Below are 19,872 nucleotides of genomic sequence, written 5' to 3' on the forward strand. Positions count from 1 at the left end.
TTTTTTAGTATTTGGAACGGAATCCTAACTCCGATCTTGGGCGTGAGAACTTTTCATTCAATACAAAAGTAAATGTGGGCCATTTTTATGAAGTCAGAAGTGGACAAACTGGGGTAAGTAAAATTATCAGTGTACTGAGAAGGGTGGATGGGGGAGGAATGGCGGGTGGGACATATGGTGTACTGAGATGGGTGGGGAGGGAGGAATTGTTGGTGGGATGTTTAGTAATGTGGCTGGAAGGATATTTGCTGAGGATGGTTGGAAGAATGGCAGAATTTATGAAAATAACATAAAACAGGGGATTGAGGAGATATTTAAAATGTTTCATTAGCTATCCAGCAGGCTATTACATTCATGACATTGTGTTTCTATAAACTTTTGGTATCATTCTAGGCTTAACACAGAATGAGAATTTTTGAAAATTTATTTTATAAAAACCATGCTTTTTATGTTTTTTTTTTACTAAATGTTTTTCTTAGCAAGTAAAAGTAAAGTACGCCTTAGTTGGTAAATGGGCTGTTGAAAACAGTGTATTATCATTATGCTAAGATGCTTGCACTTTCTCTTACTTGAGTCTGTTACCCATCAGAGCCAGGTGGACTCAGGGACATTCTACAGACTAGAGCTTGAGTTCAGAACTCGAGACTATAGAGTTAGAAGGCATACGCTCTACCACCCAACCTCACTGCCCCCACCCCACCATTAAAAATATATTTCAACTGTGTTTTTAAAAATAAGACGGCTAAAATCTTCTGGTATTTTATTTAGGGACAGCCAGTTCCTCTCTCTGACGCTGAAGTGGTGGAGAAGATTGAGATGTCTCGTGGGAAGCGGGCCCGCATGCAGATGTTGGCCCGTCAGAAGCGCGAGAAAGCGGCCAAGGAGCAGGCGCTGGCCAGGCAGGTGATGGAGAACAAGCTGAAGCGCAGGATTGAGTTACAAGGTGCTCACAGTGGGTTCATTTCTCTTAGTGTGGGTCAAGGTGTTGCTTCTGGTTCAGTATTGTTGACTTTAATTTGCTTCTAGTTTAAAAAACTTGTTCAGAAACTGTAATGGTGGATGTCAGGTGAGGTGTTTCTTTGTATGGGTACAAGGGCAAGTTTTGACTCTTTGTTACAATTTAGGAATTGTAGTATTAATTTTATTTCCTTTTTACTCAAAGTACTAAAATATATTAATATTTATATATTTTGTTTCCGTAAACTAGACTAAATTTCTCTTGCTAACTCTACTGTGAAATATTTCTAGTTTTATGTTAGATTAACCTCTTTGTTTTCTGGAGACTGGAGAGTTCAGTTTTTTTACTATAATCTTCTGACAAAAAAATTGTGCATGTTGTTTCTGTAGCAGTAACTAACTGTTAGAGAGAGGTGAATGGGTGTGACTACTCTGACAGTTTTAGTTGGAGGAAATGGAAGTTTTGTCCCTTGAGAGATAAAAAAAAAAATTTAACAAAAAAAAAGAAAAATTAAGTGAATTTTTTTAGTTCAATGAATGATAAAATTTGCAGAAATCTCACGTCGTGCATCAGAGATGAGATTTGAGAAAAAGGAGGAGCGACAGAGGCTAAAAGAAATGGAGAAGAAAGAAAGGGAGACAAAAGGTTGGGCCTTGAATCTTGCACTATATGTGACAAGCTGGTATCAAAATAAAGATAGCTACTTCCTCTCCTGGCAGTCTAGCAGTTTAAAATCACTTTTCCTCAAACAAATAGTGGAATGTTTGTGCTAGGGTTGTTGAAGAAGATTATGCTTTTTGTTGCGAACTACTGCATGTGTTAAAGCTTTTTTCCTTTTGGTTTCGCAATAGAGTGAGGCTTTACTAATATTAAACCATTTTTAAAAAATGTACAAAATTTTTTATTCATTACTAATTTTATTTCCTAATATCAACCAATATATGCTGGGAAATACTTTGTTTAAAAAATTTGTCTAAATTTTCTTTCTTATTGCTAATCTCTATTAGCTTAAAAAACCTTTTTTTTAAAACCTTGTCTACCCCAATTGGTTATTGATGTTTTTTATATTTATTAAATATTTAGTTTTTACTCTTAAATGAAACCATGATCAAACAAGTTTCTGATATCTATTTCTTAGCATATGTTGAAGATCTGTACTTTTTACACCTTTTTTTTTTAATAATGCTTTAGTGTTGATTTTTAACCTTCAGGAATAACTGATCCTAACTCTTTAGTATTACTACATACATTGTTTCTTTTATGCATGGAACAAATTTAAATTTTCATTTATTTGCTGAATATTAGGTTCAATGTTTGTTAAAATTAATATTTAAATGATGTTTAGTTGACATAAAAATTATTTTTGACATAAAAATTATTTTTGTGTCTGTGTAATGTGTTAATTTTACTTTGTATTACATGTATGATGTCAAATTCTTTGTGTTGCTGTTAGTGTCTGTAGTTGCTAAGTGGTTCCACTGCTTTCAGTTCTAGAGAGAAGGAAAGAAAAGGAGCAGCACAAACGAGATAAGCAGCAGGAGAAGATCAGGGTTCAGGAGCAGCTACGCAGGGAGCGAGAGCTTAGGGCGCAGCAGATTATTGAAGTAAGATTTATTGGGGTTACTTGGGGCTCAGCAGTTTATTGAAGTAAGATTTATTGGGGTTACTTGGAGCACAGCAGTTTATTGAAGTAAGATTTATTGGGGTTACTTGGGGCACAGCAGTTTATTGAAGTAAGATTTATCAGGATTGCTTTGGAACAGTTTATTACCATACATTAACTCGGAAAAATACAACAAAAAGAAAACTTGTAAAAAAATTCTAGAAAATTTTCTTAAAGTACATCAAAGGTTTGAAGCACTTAAAAATTCAGGAATTGCACCCATAAAGTTTTTGCTTTTTAACCAAATTATTTATTGATTTGATTAATGTTAAATTATGTTTTAAGTATAAAGGAGGTTGAAATCAATATAGTAAGATTACATTTTAAAAAAGAATAAGGGCAACAAAAATTGTGTTTAGGATAAGTACGTTTCTTGTTAGTGTTTTAAAATTGCTTTATTAAACTTTGTAGGCTCGCAACAGGCGTCAGAGGGAGTTGGAAGAGATGAGGCTGGCAGATGCAGTACAGAGGAATAAGGTTTGTGTAAGTGGGAGGGGTGGGCATATGGCATACTTTTACTTTAGGTACTATTGAAAAATGGGGTATGAAGGTAAATAGTGGTGTATTTACTGAAAAATATTGAATACATTTTAAAAAAAAGAATTACCATAATTTAAAAGTTTTTCTTTTTTTTAACATTTTTTTTTACAAACCATTTTATCTATTTTTGGCCAAAATATAAATACACCTCATATGGATTTATTTCAAACTTTTTATTTTAAATTGCATTTCTTCACAAATTTTAAATCATTTTATTTAATAATAATTAATTGCACATGCTAAGTTATACAATAATACATATTAAATGACTCTTTAAAACTGTTTTAAAATTTTCATTTGAACACAGGAGCGGGACATGAAAAGACAACAGCTGGTCATCATGAAAGAGCAGGTAAGTCATGCAGATTTGAAAATGGGGCAGTAATTCTTCTCACATTTTGTTGAAATGTTGTTGACATATACTGTTATAATAGATTTTTTTTTAATTGAAAAATTAATATTGAATAGTTTAGATTTTACGTGTCTCTATTTAAAAAAAAATTTCATTTAGTTTTTGACACTAAACATTACAATTATGAACAGTGTTGACATAAAGGTTCTATATTAAAATGTTATTGAGATACGTTTTTTTAATGCAATGAACTGTGATAAGTAAACTTTAAAAGGTACTTGCAGATTCCTGTAAATTTGAAAAACCTATCAATTCTAATAATCTGTTAACTATTAATTGCCATTTCCCTCTTCCTTATTCAGTCAAACTAGCTTAGTTACTGGCAATATTTTGTGTCTCAGATATCACCTGTTAAAATTTAAATGCTTACAAAATTTTTGTTTCCTCCCACACTAGGAAAGGGAGAGAAGAAGACAACATTTGCTGTTGCTGAAAGCCTTGGAGCAGCGCAAACGTCAGGAGGAGAAACAGGTAGACACGGCAGACCCTAACCTGAGAGACAAAAACAAATTATCTTTAATCGTAGATTTCATACAAACATTTTAGTCTTCTTAAGTGTGATCTTCACGTACATTTCATTTCACAAAACTTTCACATAACACATTTTGCTCCTACTAAATTTCATTCAACATCACATTTTTTTAGACTAAGGAACGCCTTAGAGAAGAAAAATTGCATGAGAAAATAAAACAAAAAGAAATGAAAATGGTGAGTTTTTTTGAAAAGAAGCTTAAAAGTAAAATGCTACTTTTTACAAGAATTGCAATTTTTCTATCATAAAACAAAATTAAGAGGTGAAAGGGTTTTACGTATATCAACATGCTATCCTTTTTTTTCATCCATACAGCATCAGAGAAGAGTTGAACTCGAGGTTGCCATGGAGTTAAAAAAACCAGTTGAAGACATGGAGCTTAAAAACGCTAAGGTAATATATTTAATTTTTAAACCTAACTGTAATTTTTCTGCTTAGTAATTAAATATCTTTAATCTACTTGCCATTTTAATTTAAAAGCTTACATTCTGGAAATTTTTCATTACTTTTAGTAATTAAGTATTTCCTGTTTACTCAGCATTTGATTTACACTATACTTGTTACTTCTGATTACATTAGCTGTTCTCTACTTACATTACTCATGCGTTTGATTGACAGCCCCTCCCTAAGTATCCCCGTATGAAGACCAAGCTTGCTGGACGCCCAGTGGCAGATTGTCTGATGGTGGTTGAGTTCCTCAACAACTTTGGTGTCGCCCTCAACCTGGGTATGTAAATCAAATAATTTGTTTAACGAGAAATTTTTAAAATACTTAATGAAATCCTGTTTGAACGGTTTAATAATATTTAATTATTCATCTTGTAATATAATTTATTAATTGCATTTAAAAAATTTTGAATCCAGAAAAATCCTCCATCCCAACCCTGGAGTCCCTAGAGAAAGGCTTGTTGAATGAATCTGATGATGATGTGGAGGAACTCATGTCCCTAGTCATGCATTTGTTGAGGTTTGCACTGGATGATGTGGGGGTTCCAAACCCTAAAGAGGTAAATATTTAAATAATGTGTTAGCTGTATTCTAGTTTTTAAAATATGTGGCAGTCCAAATAATTAAACATTTTAAATTAATGGTTCCCCCAGTTTATAAAATTTTAATGTAATTAGTAACATAAGTTAACATATTGATAGAATTTTTTTTTAAATTTGAGATGATTTATCTCCTTTTAAAAGTTTTAAGGTAGTTCAAATTATAAAACATTAATTTTTGAATTAAATTGTTTTTTAAAATTGTGAAATTTTAAAATAGGTAAAAAAAAAAAAGATCTTCATATTGAAAGGCGTGTTTTAATTATTAAACGATATAAAAAATATTTTGCCGTAACTAATTTTCACCTATAGAAGACTTGAAGAAATATTTTTCTTCCTTCCTCAGGCCACAACCAGGCTGAACCAGAAAATCACTGAGATGGAGATGACAGACACCACCATGTCAGAAGTTTTACGAATCTTCCTCAAAGCTCGTGGAGAAAAAGAGGTCCAACAAATATTTTCATTTTCTAATTCTCGAAAAACCTTCTTTCTGATCTTGCCACAGGTTGTACTTATCTGATACACCCATTCTGTTGAAGCTGAGCTTTGTGGGACTTTTAAAAAATTTTATACTGCGTTTGACTGCAACTTGTTTGTATCCCCCAGATGATGGAGTGGCTGATAGACAAACCAATGGAGGCTCTCAACCCAACCAAGAAGGCGGCCATCTTGGCATTTTTGTGCAATGAACTTTTGACCAGCAAAGTCATAACTAAGTAATATAAGCTACATGTTTTAGCTAAGCTGTAGAAAAAATTAAATAATCAGGATTTATTTAACAATGTTTTTATTTAATTTGTTTTTCTTAATTTTAACCGACTTAATTTCTGTTATTTTTTAATCCAGTGAAATTGACAAGCATATGGATGCGATCAACAACCTCAGACGAGACAAATGGGTTGTTGAGGGGCAGTTAAGACAGTAAGTCAAACTTTGTCTTATGGTGTAGTGAGTAGAACTTAGTTGGGTTGTTTTGTTTGAAGTAGGTAAATATGTTAGGTGTTACCTTAGTTGTGTCTTTGTGTCATAAAATAAATGATGTTGTAATTAGAACTTGGTTGTGTTGTTTTGTTTGAAGTTACCTTAGCTTTGTGATCATGTAAATGATGTTGCATTGGAGCTCTAAGGAGCTCAGCTGTTTATTTATGGTAAAAAATACAACCCAGACTTCTATCAGCAAACTCAGTTTTAATGGGTACTTGGAATCTGGTAACCAAATCGCTAAATAAAAATTTAATAAAGTAGCCAGAATTTTTTTTACCCATACCAAAAGACATTTCAAATACCAAATTATCATTACAATATTTTTAGAAAAAAAGGGCAGGGGTATTTATATAATTTTTGCTTTCATATACTATTTATTTATTTTTAAAATTTCAGACTGCGCGTCTTCCAAGCCAGAAAGTTTAACAAAATTCACAAATCATCGGATCGACGTCCCAACAACTCTAGTGGTGTGCATGATGAGGATACCATGTCCTCATCAAAAATGGGCAGTGAGGATGAAGATGATAAGGATGATGATGACGATGAAGGCAGCGGCAATGAAAGCGATGGATGCAGCAGTGTGATGACCAACTCATCCTCCGCCTCTAACATGCCGTTTGAGGTATGAGAATCTTCTTTCTCGCATTCTATTTGCACAGCTGTTTTATTTTACTCCTATGTTACTGATGTTATTTTGAATTTTTTACAGCCTATTGATGAAAGTTTAACAAGAGAAGAATCTGATAAGAGGTTGGAGAAACTGAGAAAAGTAAGAGACCAATTTTTAAAACAATTTCCCTTTCATCTAGGATTTGTGTGATGAGCTTTTAAAACCATGTTACCATTTTATAGGAATTAGTGTGTTCTAGTGGTTTAATTAACCCAAATTTCTCAAGTAAAGTACCTGGGATCAAAACTTTAGGTCATCCCACTACCAAATCCAAATCAGCTGGTTAAGGAATGGAAAAAAATATGTGTTGAGGAAACTCAGGGGAATAGATGATGTCTGCATTTTGCTTGACTTTACAAACATTGTTCAAATCATTACGTCCCAATAAGAAATAATTTTCTCACATAAGCTATTTGAAATGTTAATGAGTGTTTAAGAACAGATCATACAAAGTACTTAAATTAAAGTAGCTGAAATATCCATCAATAATTTTGTGTATGTCTCTATCCTTAATAGCCTGCTTCTCTTTACATTTTAGTCTTGTAGAAAATAGGGTAAATATTGACTATAATTTCTGTTGACTAGTTTTGTTATATTATGTGAGTATTATTGTTGTGTTTCCTTACATTACAGCAACACGCTGCGTACAGACAGAAAGTGTTCCGGGCATCTCTGCGTCTGCGGGCCATCAACATTGGCCAGGACAGGTATAAGAGGACATATTGGGTCCTGCCCCTGACCGGGGGCGTGTACGTGGAGGGGATGGAGTCAGGTGTGCCTGAGGATTACATCAAAGCTGGTGAGGCCCAAGTGGACACTAAAACTGACCAGTCGGGGGATGTCAAGGTTGAGGTCAAGGAGGAGAAACAGGAGGGCAGTGAGGTGGAGTCCAGGGTTAGCTGCAATACAGAGATAACTGAGGTAGCAGAGGGGAAGAAAGAAACTAGAGAGGAAGTTGGTCCAGTGGATGATTCAGTTTCATGTGAGAAACAGACTGTTGATGCAGGGGTTGGTATAGGCAATAATGTGGATAGTGATAAGTGTGAGAGCGTGTTAAATGTAATAGATTCAGTGGGAGAAGACATCTCAAAGACAGAGAACTCTGTATTGAAGGGAGATAATTGCATATCAAAGGAAGATAAATCTGTCGTGTCTGAGGTGAGTTCCTGCCCTTCGGAGTCTGGTAGAGACATAGAGGAGAGTGAGGAGCTAGATTGTGAGATGGAGGACGAGGAGGACACACCAGCCACACCAAACATTGAGATAAGAGACAAGGGCATTGATAATAACAACATTGGAGTTACTTCCCTTAAGCTAGACCAGGTGGGGTTACCAGGTGCCAAGGTGTGTCCTGCACTGGATAAAACAGGTGACGCAGCAGACATTTTTAACAACCACTTCAATGCGGTTGGACCTACACATCTGGCTGCATGGCCACATATCAAATTTTGTGCTAATACAAACAGCAGTGTGTCCGAACCGGAGAAAGATCTTGCATGTAGGGCGGAGAATGTTGCCGCCGTGCCATTCAAACATGAAAATGGCTCTCAAATGATAGACAAAGTTCAGAAATTCATTCCAGCCGTTGTTCCTCCCAGTGGGAAAGATGAAAGTGGTCCCCCGGCTCATAAATATTTATCCAGTAATGGTTGTGATGGTGGTCAGACCCCAGCGCTGCCGGATGACTTATCACTAAACGGGATTCCCAAAAAGGGCGCAGAGCCCTTTGACAAGCTCGGCTGTCGTAGCTCTGACATTCTCAAGGTGCCGAAAGTGGGCGTGTCCCAGCGTAAAGGTGCGGCCAGTCAACCAGACGTGGCCCAGCTTGACCTGAGCATGGGCCAGCCCAAGAGAGAGACCCTGGTGGCCCTGTTGAACCATTCGATTCACCAGGCGTACAAGTGTGATGATCCTGAGGATTTGCCGCTGAAAGATTCCACCATTGTGGTGCCACCATCAGTCCCCTCGGCACCGTCTCTACTAACCTCGTCACTGCTGTTCTCAGCCATACCAAAATTACCTCATCTAACACATTCTAAAGGGCCAGAACCCATCTCAATAAGTGCCTCCGTGCCTATTGACTTTACAGCAAAATCAAAACTGTCAACCGGTAGCTCCCTTCTGGCATCCACCCCTATTCCAGCGCACACAAAGCCAATAAATCCACAACCTCTGCCGCCCTTCCACCCCTCTGCTCAGGCTAGTCCATTGTTAGATCTGACACCCCCTGCTGCCCACTCGGGCCACAAGTCCAACAAACCATCCACTCTACCTCCCCTGTCTGCTGGCCCCGCACCCTCACCTCACCTCCCCCAGCCCCCGTTTATCCCCGGCCTCTCCCATCACCCTTACGGCCCATCTAGTGCCTCCGAAACTTTGTCTAGCTTAGCATCCATTGTCTCCCCTCCACCTGCTCACAATAATCCAATCACAACATCCGCCATATCCGCACCTCTTCTCACCTCCACCCCCATCCTGCCTCGCTCCAACTCCAATGTTTCTAAAACACGCAGCACATACCCAAAAGTTGACTCCATTTTGAAAGGGGAAGCGACCTACTCTTCCTCTGAACTCCTCCAGCAAGCGGCCTCTCAGGTGCTGAGATCTGCCGAGACCAAAAAACAGCTGCCAACCACATCGTCAGAGCCAGACAAGGGCCAGCAACTCACCGCAGACCAGGGGAACAAACCCAGCTCTGAGGTCGTCGACCACAAAGTCTGGTTCAGCCTGTTGCCGCGCATGCCCTGTGATGAGTTCTCCCTGACCCAGCCCATCCACGGGCAGCCCTCGCCACAGTCATCGCACTACCAGCTCTCTCCATCTGCGATATCCGTATCCGCTTCGTCATCCTTATCCGCGCTCAGTTCATACCTCAGCTCCCCGAGCGCGGCAAACTTCGACAGCCTGCTGCCACTGATCCAGTCCAACCCATCCATCCTGTCGCAGGATCCACTGTTCACCTCCCTGCAGCTGCTGACCAGTCAGGTCACACCATCCGTCTCACCCACCCCCTGCAGTACACCTGGCCTGGACTCTGCCGGTGAGTTCAAAGTTCCACCGCCCCCTGACATGGCCTTCCAGTCTGACCCCTGGGATATCTTACGAGCTGCCCAAGGGGAGGCACAGCCTATACCAAAAAGTAAGTAGCAACAAGAGCATTATAAAGAATAAATAAATAAAATAAATAAATTAGTGTCATCAACATTCACCTCAGTACTAATTTTTGAAAAGCCATGAGTGTAAACTAAACTTTTTTTATTTTCACTTTATCCAATAATTTTAAAAACAGAAGCCCAGTTTATTTTCTTACAAAAATTTAACAAGTCAATATATTACCATTTCTTGACTGTATTATGACCATATCTGGACTATTTTTTATCCATTTTTTTACCACCACATGATGGTTATGTCTTTATGACTGTATGCTGACCATCTGATGACCATACAATTTTGTCATATAACTAATGACTACATTAACAACAATGACCATTTCATCCTATAATGAACCTATCACCAATAACTGTGTCCTTTTAAATTGACCATTTCACCATAGAATTACCATTTGATACTTTTAATAACATATCATAGAATAATATATGATTTTATAATACAATAGCACCATAGAATTACCATATCATTCTCTAATGACTGTACCACCACTGACCATAACATCACTGACCATATCTTGACCACAGATGAACAACATGGGTGGTGGAGGATCTATGACATTGCCATGCTGAAGTCTGTCATGCCCTGCACCTTAAATCGAGGCATCAGAGAGAAAAACTTGCAGAGGTCAATCCACAGGTACCTGGATTATGCAAGGCTACACTGTACTTATGATTCAGAGAAAGGGGAGATAAATCCAGAAACTGGTAAGGGTTAGTGCATTATAACTACAATCTTGCACACTCAAAACTATATTGCATTTCTTAAATGACATGTAAAGTATATTTTTAAATGAATTTAGTTTTTACTTATTGGTTAAATATGCTTTGGCCAATATATTTGATTCAATTTAATTTTTAAAGTATTTTTAAACTTATCCAGGTTAACTTTTACATTATGGAAATATTGCTGTTATATTTACATTATTTATTTTATAAATTACAAATTTTTTATGTATTGTATTTATTTAATTAAAAATTTATTTTTCCTAAGGCCAATAGTAGATTTTTTAATGAAAATATTGTTATACCATTTCACATACATTATTGAAATTGAAATTATTTTTCTGTATAAATAATGTATCTAGGCCAACCTGTACTTACTGAAAACAAAGAAACACCAGAGAAAGATGACATAAAACCAGATGAGGACAAGAGCATGGAGGTGGACAAGGTGGACACTGAGGGGCCAACACCTGAACCAGCTGACTCTTCAGCACAGGAGGTAGACAAACCTGTAGAGGAAGTGAAAGTAAAACTAGAGGAAACAGCAGAGGAAAAGCCCAAAGACAGTGAGGTTAAGGTGGATTGTCTGCAGGCTGGGGAAAACAGTGTGGAGGACTTTGTTCCACCTGACGACCCAGAGAACTGGTCAATTTCATGTATGCATCAGATCGAGATGGCCGCGCTTGACGAAGTGGAGGCGCTGGAAGAGAGGATCTTTCAGGCCAGTCTACAAGCCAAGGTAAAATTATATAAATAGAGCTACGTTTTTTTATCGGAGACTAAGAAAAATCTAAAGCTTTATTTTAAAAAAAAATGGTGATTAATATTTTAAACTTCAAAAGCTTTAACACAAAAATACATGTCAACACCAGAATTCTTAAAAATAATATTTTTTAAAAATTAAAAAACAATGAACGGCTTTTACAAATTGTTTAAAAAATAGATATCTACATTTTTTTTTATAAAACTCTTTGATTTGGTAAATTCAAGTAAAAAAATTTGGAATTTGCAGTGTTATTACTTGGTGTTATTAATTAGCAGAGAGTATAATTTGACTCACATGCGTTCTGTTAATATTAAGTTTAGCCCATGTATCATACAATGTATGTTGTTGATGAATTGAATTTTACCAATCTGACCACAGCAAGGGTGGCGCCCCAACAAAGACAACAACATCACTCTGGTGGACAGGTCAGTGAAGGATGTCAGCGACACTGAGAGCTACCCGCTGGACATTGCCATCTCACGTCTGCTGCAGTTGGAGGCCAACATTGAGAGGCGCTACCTGAAACCTCCCCTCATCAGAAGGTCAGTCACTGATCACTTGCTCTTTTATTGGCGTTTTATTTTCACTCTTCTTAGGTTCAAATATTTTACTAATATATATATATATGACTTTTGCTATGTTTATATTATTATCTATATATATAATTCTCTTCATGACCAAGCGACACCACATAAACGCACAAATTCACTAACTATGAAGTACTCAAAAGTAGAAAATAAAGCAACTAAATAGAGGTGTATGATATGCCGCGGTTCAGCTTTAGATTATATATAAAAAAATAATAGTATTAATATAACTATTATGTTTTTATTCTTTATTATTTAAATAAAGTACAAGCTATCTACATGACTTTATGCTTATTCAAGCATTTGGTTGTATTTTATGTGTTCTATAGAATAAAACACATTACAAAGTGTTCTGTTTGCCCCTGTAGTTTTTACATGAAACAGTTTAAATATTGAGGAAAATTTGAGTCAACTTTGTGTCAACTTTGTGTCAACATTATGTCAACTTTGTGTCCATGTTCTAGTGTCCAGCTGAACCTGTCCAGCCTGTCCTCACACACAGACCGGATTGACGGAGACTTTGGTGATGACGAGGACATCCCCCCAGGTCTGCTGCTGTGGAGGCAGGCGGTGGTCGGCTCTGAGAGCCCGGCCCAGCTCAGTCTGTGTACACAGTTGTTGGCCAAGTCCATCTCCTGGGAGAAGAGCATCATGAGGGTGGTACGTGCTCACATACATACACATACATATACATTCCATACATACACATACATATACATTCACATACACATACACTAAAAGGACGTATTTATATTTTCATTCAGTTAAGTATACACATAAATAAGTACAGTTACACAGCAACACACACACACATTTACATGCACATTGAAGACATTCTTATAATAATAGGTATTGTTAAGATGTAGGTACATTATCTCTCACATAAAAGCTTGTTATAAATACATATACACAAATTTGTACAAATAATTTGTATTCCCTGCAACGCAAATCTTTAATTAATGGTAACTGTTTTACAAAGTTGATTTTAATGATTATTTAACTGATTGAATGCAGACGTGCCAGATATGTAGGAAAGATGATAATGAGGCTCAACTTTTGCTTTGTGATGGCTGTGACAAGGGTTACCACACCTATTGCTTTAAGGTAAAAAGTTTCTTTTTTTAAAAATTGTTTCTGTTGAAGATTTCAAATACAAACTTTATTATTAAACTGTTTACTTGTAGATGGCACTGGCAATATTTATATTTAAAATATATTATGTTTCTTAGCCCAAAATGGAAAACATTCCAGATGGTGATTGGTATTGCTTTGAGTGTGTTTCAAAGGTAGGTAATTCTTCATTTTTGTGTATGTACATATAGGTAACTCTAGTTATTAGAAATATACACCTGAGCCTGATTGCCATTGATATCTGCTGAGATACCAGCTAATATTTACCATCCCCCATGCTACTATCTGGTTTTCAACCATCCCAGATGCTACCATTTAGTGTTTACCATCCCCATCACACCACCTAATGTTTACCATCCCCATGACACCAATGTTTACCATCCCCATGACACCAATGTTTACCATCCCCATGACACCACCTAATGTTTACCATCCCCACGACATCACCTAATGTTTACCATCCCCATGACACCACCTAATGTTTACCATCCCCACGACACCACCTAATGTTTACCTTCTGTATGCTAGCACTTAATGTTTACCATCTGTATGCTAGCACCTAATGTTTACCATCTGTATACTAGCACCTAATGTTTACCATCTGTATGTTAGCACCTAATGTTTACCATCTGTATGTTAGCACCTAATGTTTACCATCCCCATGACACCACCTAATGTTTACCATCTGTATGTTAGCACCTAATGTTTACCATCTGTATGTTAGCACCTAATGTTTACCATCCCCATGACACCACCTAATGTTTACCATCCCCATGACACCACCTAATGTTTACCATCCCCATGACACCACCTAATGTTTACCATCTCTATGACACCAATGTTTACCATCTCTATGACACCACCTAATGTTTACCATCCCCATGACACCACCTAATGTTTACCATCTGTATGTTAGCACCTAATGTTTACCATCCCCATGACACCACCTAATGTTTACCATCTGTATGTTAGCACCTAATGTTTACCATCCCCATGACACCACCTAATGTTTACCATCTGTATGTTAGCACCTAATGTTTACCATCCCCATGACACCACCTAATGTTTACCATCCCCATGACACCACCTAATGTTTACCATCTGTATGTTAGCACCTAATGTTTACCTTCTGTATACTAGCACCTAATGTTTACCATCTGTATGTTAGCACCTAATGTTTACCATCCCCATGACACCACCTAATGTTTACCATCTCTATGCTAGCACCTAATGTTTACCATCTCTATGCTAGCACCTAATGTTTACCATCTCTATGTTAGCACCTAATGTTTACCATCTCTATGCTAGCACCTAATGTTTACCATCTCTATGTTAGCACCTAATGTTTACCTTCTGTATACTAGCACCTAATGTTACCTGTATAATATCTGCAGGCCAGTGGCACGCCCCACTGTGTTGTATGTGGTCGCCCAGGTGGCAGGATAGTCTCCTGCTGCAAGTGTCCCAGGTACATCCACCTGGATTGTCTGGACCCACCTCTACCTCGCATGCCCAAGAAATGGCAGTGTTCCAACTGTTTAGTGGAAAAGGTGATTCATTGTGTACTAACTATTTACTGTACAGAAAATATTCAATTTGATGCTTATAGCTAATATTCATAGGTTTGATAAGTGTTATATTTGTTTATATTTCACTAGTTCTTCTCATGAGCTTGAATCAGTGGTTCCTAAGTCCACCCACCTATTTTAGGTATCAGGGAAAATGAAAGTGGCTGGACTTAGTTCTGACCACTGAATTCCTGATATATTGTTTATTCATGTTCTAATCAGATGGGGTGGTGGTTGGTTGGACTGTAGGAAATACATATATTCTGTAGATGTCTTCCTATATGTAGATATTATGTAAAAATGTTTTCTTCCATTAGGGAAACTCCACATATATTCTATATATATCTTCCTATCTGGATATACTGGTATTATGTTAAAACTTCTTCTATCTTAAAAAACTCGACAAATTTAAATCTGTGTGGATGTATATTTTAAACCTTTGTATTCTACCTTAGGGAAACTCCAAACGTAAAAAACGTAAGGAGAGCCTACCCACAGTACAGAGGATTATAGTGACCAAGCTGGTCAAGGAGGACACACTGGACACTGAGGAGTGTTCTATGGTTTCCACTTCATCCGGGGGAGGGGGGTGCGTGGAGGTGGACAAAAACAGCAAAAAAACACCCACTGCACCATCGTTTAGCCTCGACTCATCACAGCAATCTAGTCCAGAGAAGAAGAAAAGGAAAAAGAAAGAAAAAGAGGGCGGGCAGGCTGATTTCTCTCCCCCACCCAAGAAAAAAGAGAAGAAAGAGAAAAAAGAAAAGAAAGAGAGGAAACCCAGAGAGAAGAAAGAGAAAGTGGAGGAGAGTGAGAAATCTCCTGAAGTGGAGGACAAGAAAGTTGAAAAGGGAAGTAACAAAGACCTGGTGATTTGTGGGTAAGTTTGGTTGTCTTTCAGATCATTTATCTAGATTATAAACCATTTTACAGAGAGTCAATTTTTAAAATCTGATCTTTGGATTTGCTTAAGATGTAATTAATGTTTAAAATGAGAATGAGAAACCAACTGTGATAAATTTAAAATATTATAAAAAATAGAAAACAGTTTATTGTATGCATAATTCCACAATCCTTCCTTGAGAAAGATGGTTATAATCTGTTGCTTATGTACCAAATAACAAAATAACCAATCTTTGCATATTTTGTCAACATAAGATAACTGTTGGATCAAGTAAAATCTTTACACATGCTAACATTATAAAGTTAACTACTAGAAGTTACTTATTTATAGATTTTTTTTTCTCAACATCTCTAAAATTAAATCTGTTTAGCTGTATCATATTTAACATGTAATATGAAATTAGTATCATGTCAAACTAGTATCATGTCAACATGTATTATGTAAAACCTGTACCACATCACACCTGTATCATTTCACACCTTTACCTGTCACACCTGTATCATGTCACCTGTACCACATCACACCTGTACCACATCACACCTGTACCACATCACACCTGTACCACATCACACCTGTACCACATCACACCTGTACCACATCACACCTGTACCACATCACATCTGTACCATGTCACACCTGTACCATGTCACACCTGTACCATGTCACACCTGTACCATGTCACACCTGTACCATGTCACACCTGTACCATGTCACACCTATACCACGTCACACCTGTACCACATCACACCTGTACCACATCACACCTGTATCACATCACACCTGTATCATTTCACACCTTTACCTGTCACACCTGTATCATGTCACCTGTACCACATCACACCTGTACCACATCACACCTGTACCACATCACATCTGTACCATGTCACACCTGTACCATGTCACACCTGTACCATGTCACACCTGTACCATATCACACCTGTACCACATCACACCTGTACCACATCACACCTATACCACATCACACCTGTATCACATCACACCTGTATCATTTCACACCTTTACCTGTCACACCTGTTCCAGAAAACTGTTGAGCGAGCTAGAGAAACACGAGGATGGCTGGCCCTTCCTTAAGCCAGTCAACAGGAAACAGTTCCCCTCCTACAAGAAATACATCAAGACTCCCATGGACTTCACTACTGCCAGGAATAAAATAAAAGCTAAAGAGTGAGCTCCCTTCTTTTTCTGTATTAAAATACTTGAGCAAAAATAATTAGTCTTTATAACTGCTATGTTCTGATTTGATTGCTATGTAAAACAAAATTATTTAAAATTGACCCCCAAATGATTTGTATTAATTGTAAATGCACCAGATATATAATTTCTTCATGTAAAAAAATAATTATACCTATCGTAATATCACTATCATCATTTTAAATGCTATTTTATTACTGTCTTTAATATTTAAATGTTATTATTTTATTAAAATTATTAATGTTAATAAATATGACAAGTGTGAAAAAAAAGGTGTCTGTGCCTATTATGGTTACCTTTATAAAATACTTATATTATTATTACCTCCCTTTCTCCATGACAGTGCTGACAACCTACCAAAATACGCCCGGGCCTGTAAGTTTTACTATTTTTATGTTCAACAGATACAAACACAGACAGGAGTTTGCAGCAGACATGCGGCTCATTTTCAACAACTGCGAAACATTCAACGAGGACGACTCCGATGTGGGCCAGGCCGGGTTCATCATGAGGCAGTTCTTTGAACGCCGTTGGCTGGAGCTGTTTCCTGATGACGCCCCCTAGACTCCGCCCTCCCTCATCTCTTGCACATTACCTCTATGGTATCAAAACACCTGTTACAGGTGGGAATCGTACTGGCACTGAGGTGAAATCTTAAACCAAAAAAAAGATTTTCATTCGTGAAAACCACCAACGTCATGTTACCAGCAACCGCTGTGTCATGACCTTGAACTTGGATCTAAACTGCATTGCTTCTGACTTTGAAAAAAAGGAAAAGCTAAAAGACTTTTACAACAGATAAAAGGTACTACAGTAATAACTCTACTTCCTCTGGGATTATTGAGCTCCTTAGTCAAGTGTTTGTAGTTGTTTTTTTTTTGTGAAGGTCATATCTGTTGACCTTTTGTGATTGACCAATCAAATTGCTTGAATATCTTTGCTGTCTAGTGATGTTGAACTCTGAACTTTTGTTCATGTTTTTTCAAATGATAACTTTACTTATCTGTGAATAGCATGTGAGAAATTTAAAACAAAAAAAAATTTTTGTGGTAATTCTGCCTAGGTTAATTTTTGCCTTAATTAAAAGTTAATTACCTTTTTTTTCTTATAAGTAATGACCAAGTGAAAGTGGGAATGTGACTTTGCCCTGATTCCAACGCACATTTTGTGTTACATTTCTGTCATACTTTTCCTTACAAATGTGCCCTAATAATTAAACTGTACATATGTGAATACGTTATGATTTCTTGTATGGTAATTCTGGGACCCTTGAATGACCCAGCAGTTGATGGGTCAAAGTTCACAGGTCAGATCAAAGTTCAAGGTGGGGTCAGAAGATCACATGACCTGTTGACCTGAATGTCATAAGTTTATAGGTCAGTCAGGTAAAGAAGGCAAGTTTCCAGGGGTCAGATGATCACATGACCTGTTAGAACATGTGCTAGCCGGCCAGTGGAACAGTCCAAAGGACTCCTGGCACTGGTCAGCCACTGCTGGAAGATAGCTGTGGTCAGAGATCACATCATTACCTGGACACAGGTGATGGCCAGGTCATGAAAATAAAACTGCACTCATTAACCTTTTAAATATTTAAAATCTGGTCAGCTGACATTTTCTATGTATACATTTTTTTTACCCCCCAGTCTTTTAACTTTGTCAATCTTTCAGCTTTTCTTTAGAATAAAATAAAAATGTACATTTAGCTATTGACTTCAGCTACCACTGTCGTAGACACATTGCCAATAGATGCTGGTTCATCATCTTTGATGAAATTAATCATACTTTCACCATAAACACTTTTCATATATCATATCTCCATTTCAATTTTTTTTTAATGAATTTTTCACTCAACATAATTAAAGTTTCATAATATTGATTTATTTTTCTCTTCATCAACTTCATTGTGATTGTGTTACCATTTTATTTTTGGCTATTGATACATGTGCTTGACTTACTGTAAAGACTCATCCATTCGTGTCAGATGTTTATATTGTACCGCTCAGCTTCCTGTGACCAAATGTGTATATTGGATCTGGTTGAAATTAATTTATTTACTATTTAATATATACATGACCTGTGTCTAGAGTTGAGCAATATAGGTGGACAGTAGTCCCAGCAGTCTGTCAATGTGACACTCTGATGAATTTGTTTTTTATACTGTCTGGTCTAGATTAAAATATCAAACCATTTTTTAATGTCTTTTTTATGTTGTGGGCATATATTTTTTTTTTTTACATATTTGAATAATTGATAATTTTTTTGTGTAAACATTGTTAAAACTTGTCAAAAAATCTTAAAATCAATAAACTTGTATACGGTTGTTTCAAAAAAAATTTGTTTCGGGAATAAACTTCTTCTCTTTCAAATGCTGATGTTTTTAATAAAAATGATTCAAATTTTCTTCCTTTATTCATCTGATATTTACTTGCCGATGAATTTAAAAACAAAAAAAAAATTTAATTGTTGTTTTGAACATTCTGTATTTAACCAGGAATTGATGAATTCCATTTTGTGACTTGGTCTAGATCAAGCTTCAGCCACTTTTAAAAACATTTACATAACGTTATTTAATCAGCTTGGATTCATTTGTTGGAGCGATATATTAATTAAACTAATTGTCATAATCACAGAGTGTCACTGTTGTCTTGATTTTATTTAAAATTATCCGGAAGTTAATTAAACTTATAAATTGATTAGTGGTTTGTAGTTATTTTTAGTGGTTTTATTTTTACCATCACTGATACCATCTCAATAGGTCAGCATGACCTATTAGTTTACTGATTAAATAGGTCAACATGACCTGTTTACTGAATATAGGTCAACATGACCTTTAAGTTTACTGAATAGATAGGTCGACATGACCTGTTTACTGAATAGATAGGTCAACATGACCTGTTTACTGAATAGATAGGTCGACATGACCAGTTTACTGAATAGGTAGGTCGACATGACCAGTTTACTGAATAGGTAGGTCGACATGACCAGTTTACTGAATAGGTA

The 19,872-nt window shown here is 36.7% G+C and overlaps 1 protein-coding gene across 12 annotated transcripts in view; it reads left to right on the forward strand.

The window, feature by feature from the left end:
• LOC131954376 (bromodomain adjacent to zinc finger domain protein 2B) overlaps window positions 1-19,503 on the forward strand; it is a 71,688-nt gene extending 52,185 nt beyond the window's left edge. For 7 of the 12 annotated variants that reach the window (XM_059318000.1, XM_059318003.1, XM_059318005.1 and 4 more), the window contains 27 exons: window positions 9-113; window positions 769-952; window positions 1,511-1,603; window positions 2,447-2,562; window positions 3,033-3,104; window positions 3,469-3,513; window positions 3,970-4,044; window positions 4,219-4,281; window positions 4,421-4,498; window positions 4,724-4,832; window positions 4,970-5,112; window positions 5,498-5,599; window positions 5,761-5,870; window positions 6,001-6,075; window positions 6,535-6,763; window positions 6,851-6,910; window positions 7,445-9,950; window positions 10,507-10,686; window positions 11,067-11,443; window positions 11,849-12,012; window positions 12,522-12,717; window positions 13,072-13,161; window positions 13,287-13,343; window positions 14,583-14,738; window positions 15,212-15,636; window positions 16,702-16,845; window positions 17,277-19,503. In XM_059318000.1, the coding sequence (XP_059173983.1) occupies window positions 9-113; window positions 769-952; window positions 1,511-1,603; window positions 2,447-2,562; window positions 3,033-3,104; window positions 3,469-3,513; window positions 3,970-4,044; window positions 4,219-4,281; window positions 4,421-4,498; window positions 4,724-4,832; window positions 4,970-5,112; window positions 5,498-5,599; window positions 5,761-5,870; window positions 6,001-6,075; window positions 6,535-6,763; window positions 6,851-6,910; window positions 7,445-9,950; window positions 10,507-10,686; window positions 11,067-11,443; window positions 11,849-12,012; window positions 12,522-12,717; window positions 13,072-13,161; window positions 13,287-13,343; window positions 14,583-14,738; window positions 15,212-15,636; window positions 16,702-16,845; window positions 17,277-17,436 (6,114 nt within the window). In that variant the 3' untranslated portion in view covers window positions 17,437-19,503. The remainder of the gene's footprint in view (window positions 1-8; window positions 114-768; window positions 953-1,510; window positions 1,604-2,446; window positions 2,563-3,032; window positions 3,105-3,468; window positions 3,514-3,969; window positions 4,045-4,218; window positions 4,282-4,420; window positions 4,499-4,723; window positions 4,833-4,969; window positions 5,113-5,497; window positions 5,600-5,760; window positions 5,871-6,000; window positions 6,076-6,534; window positions 6,764-6,850; window positions 6,911-7,444; window positions 9,951-10,506; window positions 10,687-11,066; window positions 11,444-11,848; window positions 12,013-12,521; window positions 12,718-13,071; window positions 13,162-13,286; window positions 13,344-14,582; window positions 14,739-15,211; window positions 15,637-16,701; window positions 16,846-17,276) is intronic. The other 5 variants (XM_059318006.1, XM_059318007.1, XM_059318008.1 and 2 more) reach the window with 5 other exon arrangements.
• The last annotated feature ends 369 nt before the right edge of the window (window positions 19,504-19,872 follow it).

Source organism: Physella acuta, unplaced genomic scaffold (genome assembly GCF_028476545.2).
Source record: "Physella acuta isolate Inbredline_101_S28 unplaced genomic scaffold, ASM2847654v3 ptg000992l, whole genome shotgun sequence".
In the NCBI taxonomy this organism is placed as follows: Eukaryota; Metazoa; Mollusca; class Gastropoda; family Physidae; genus Physella; species Physella acuta.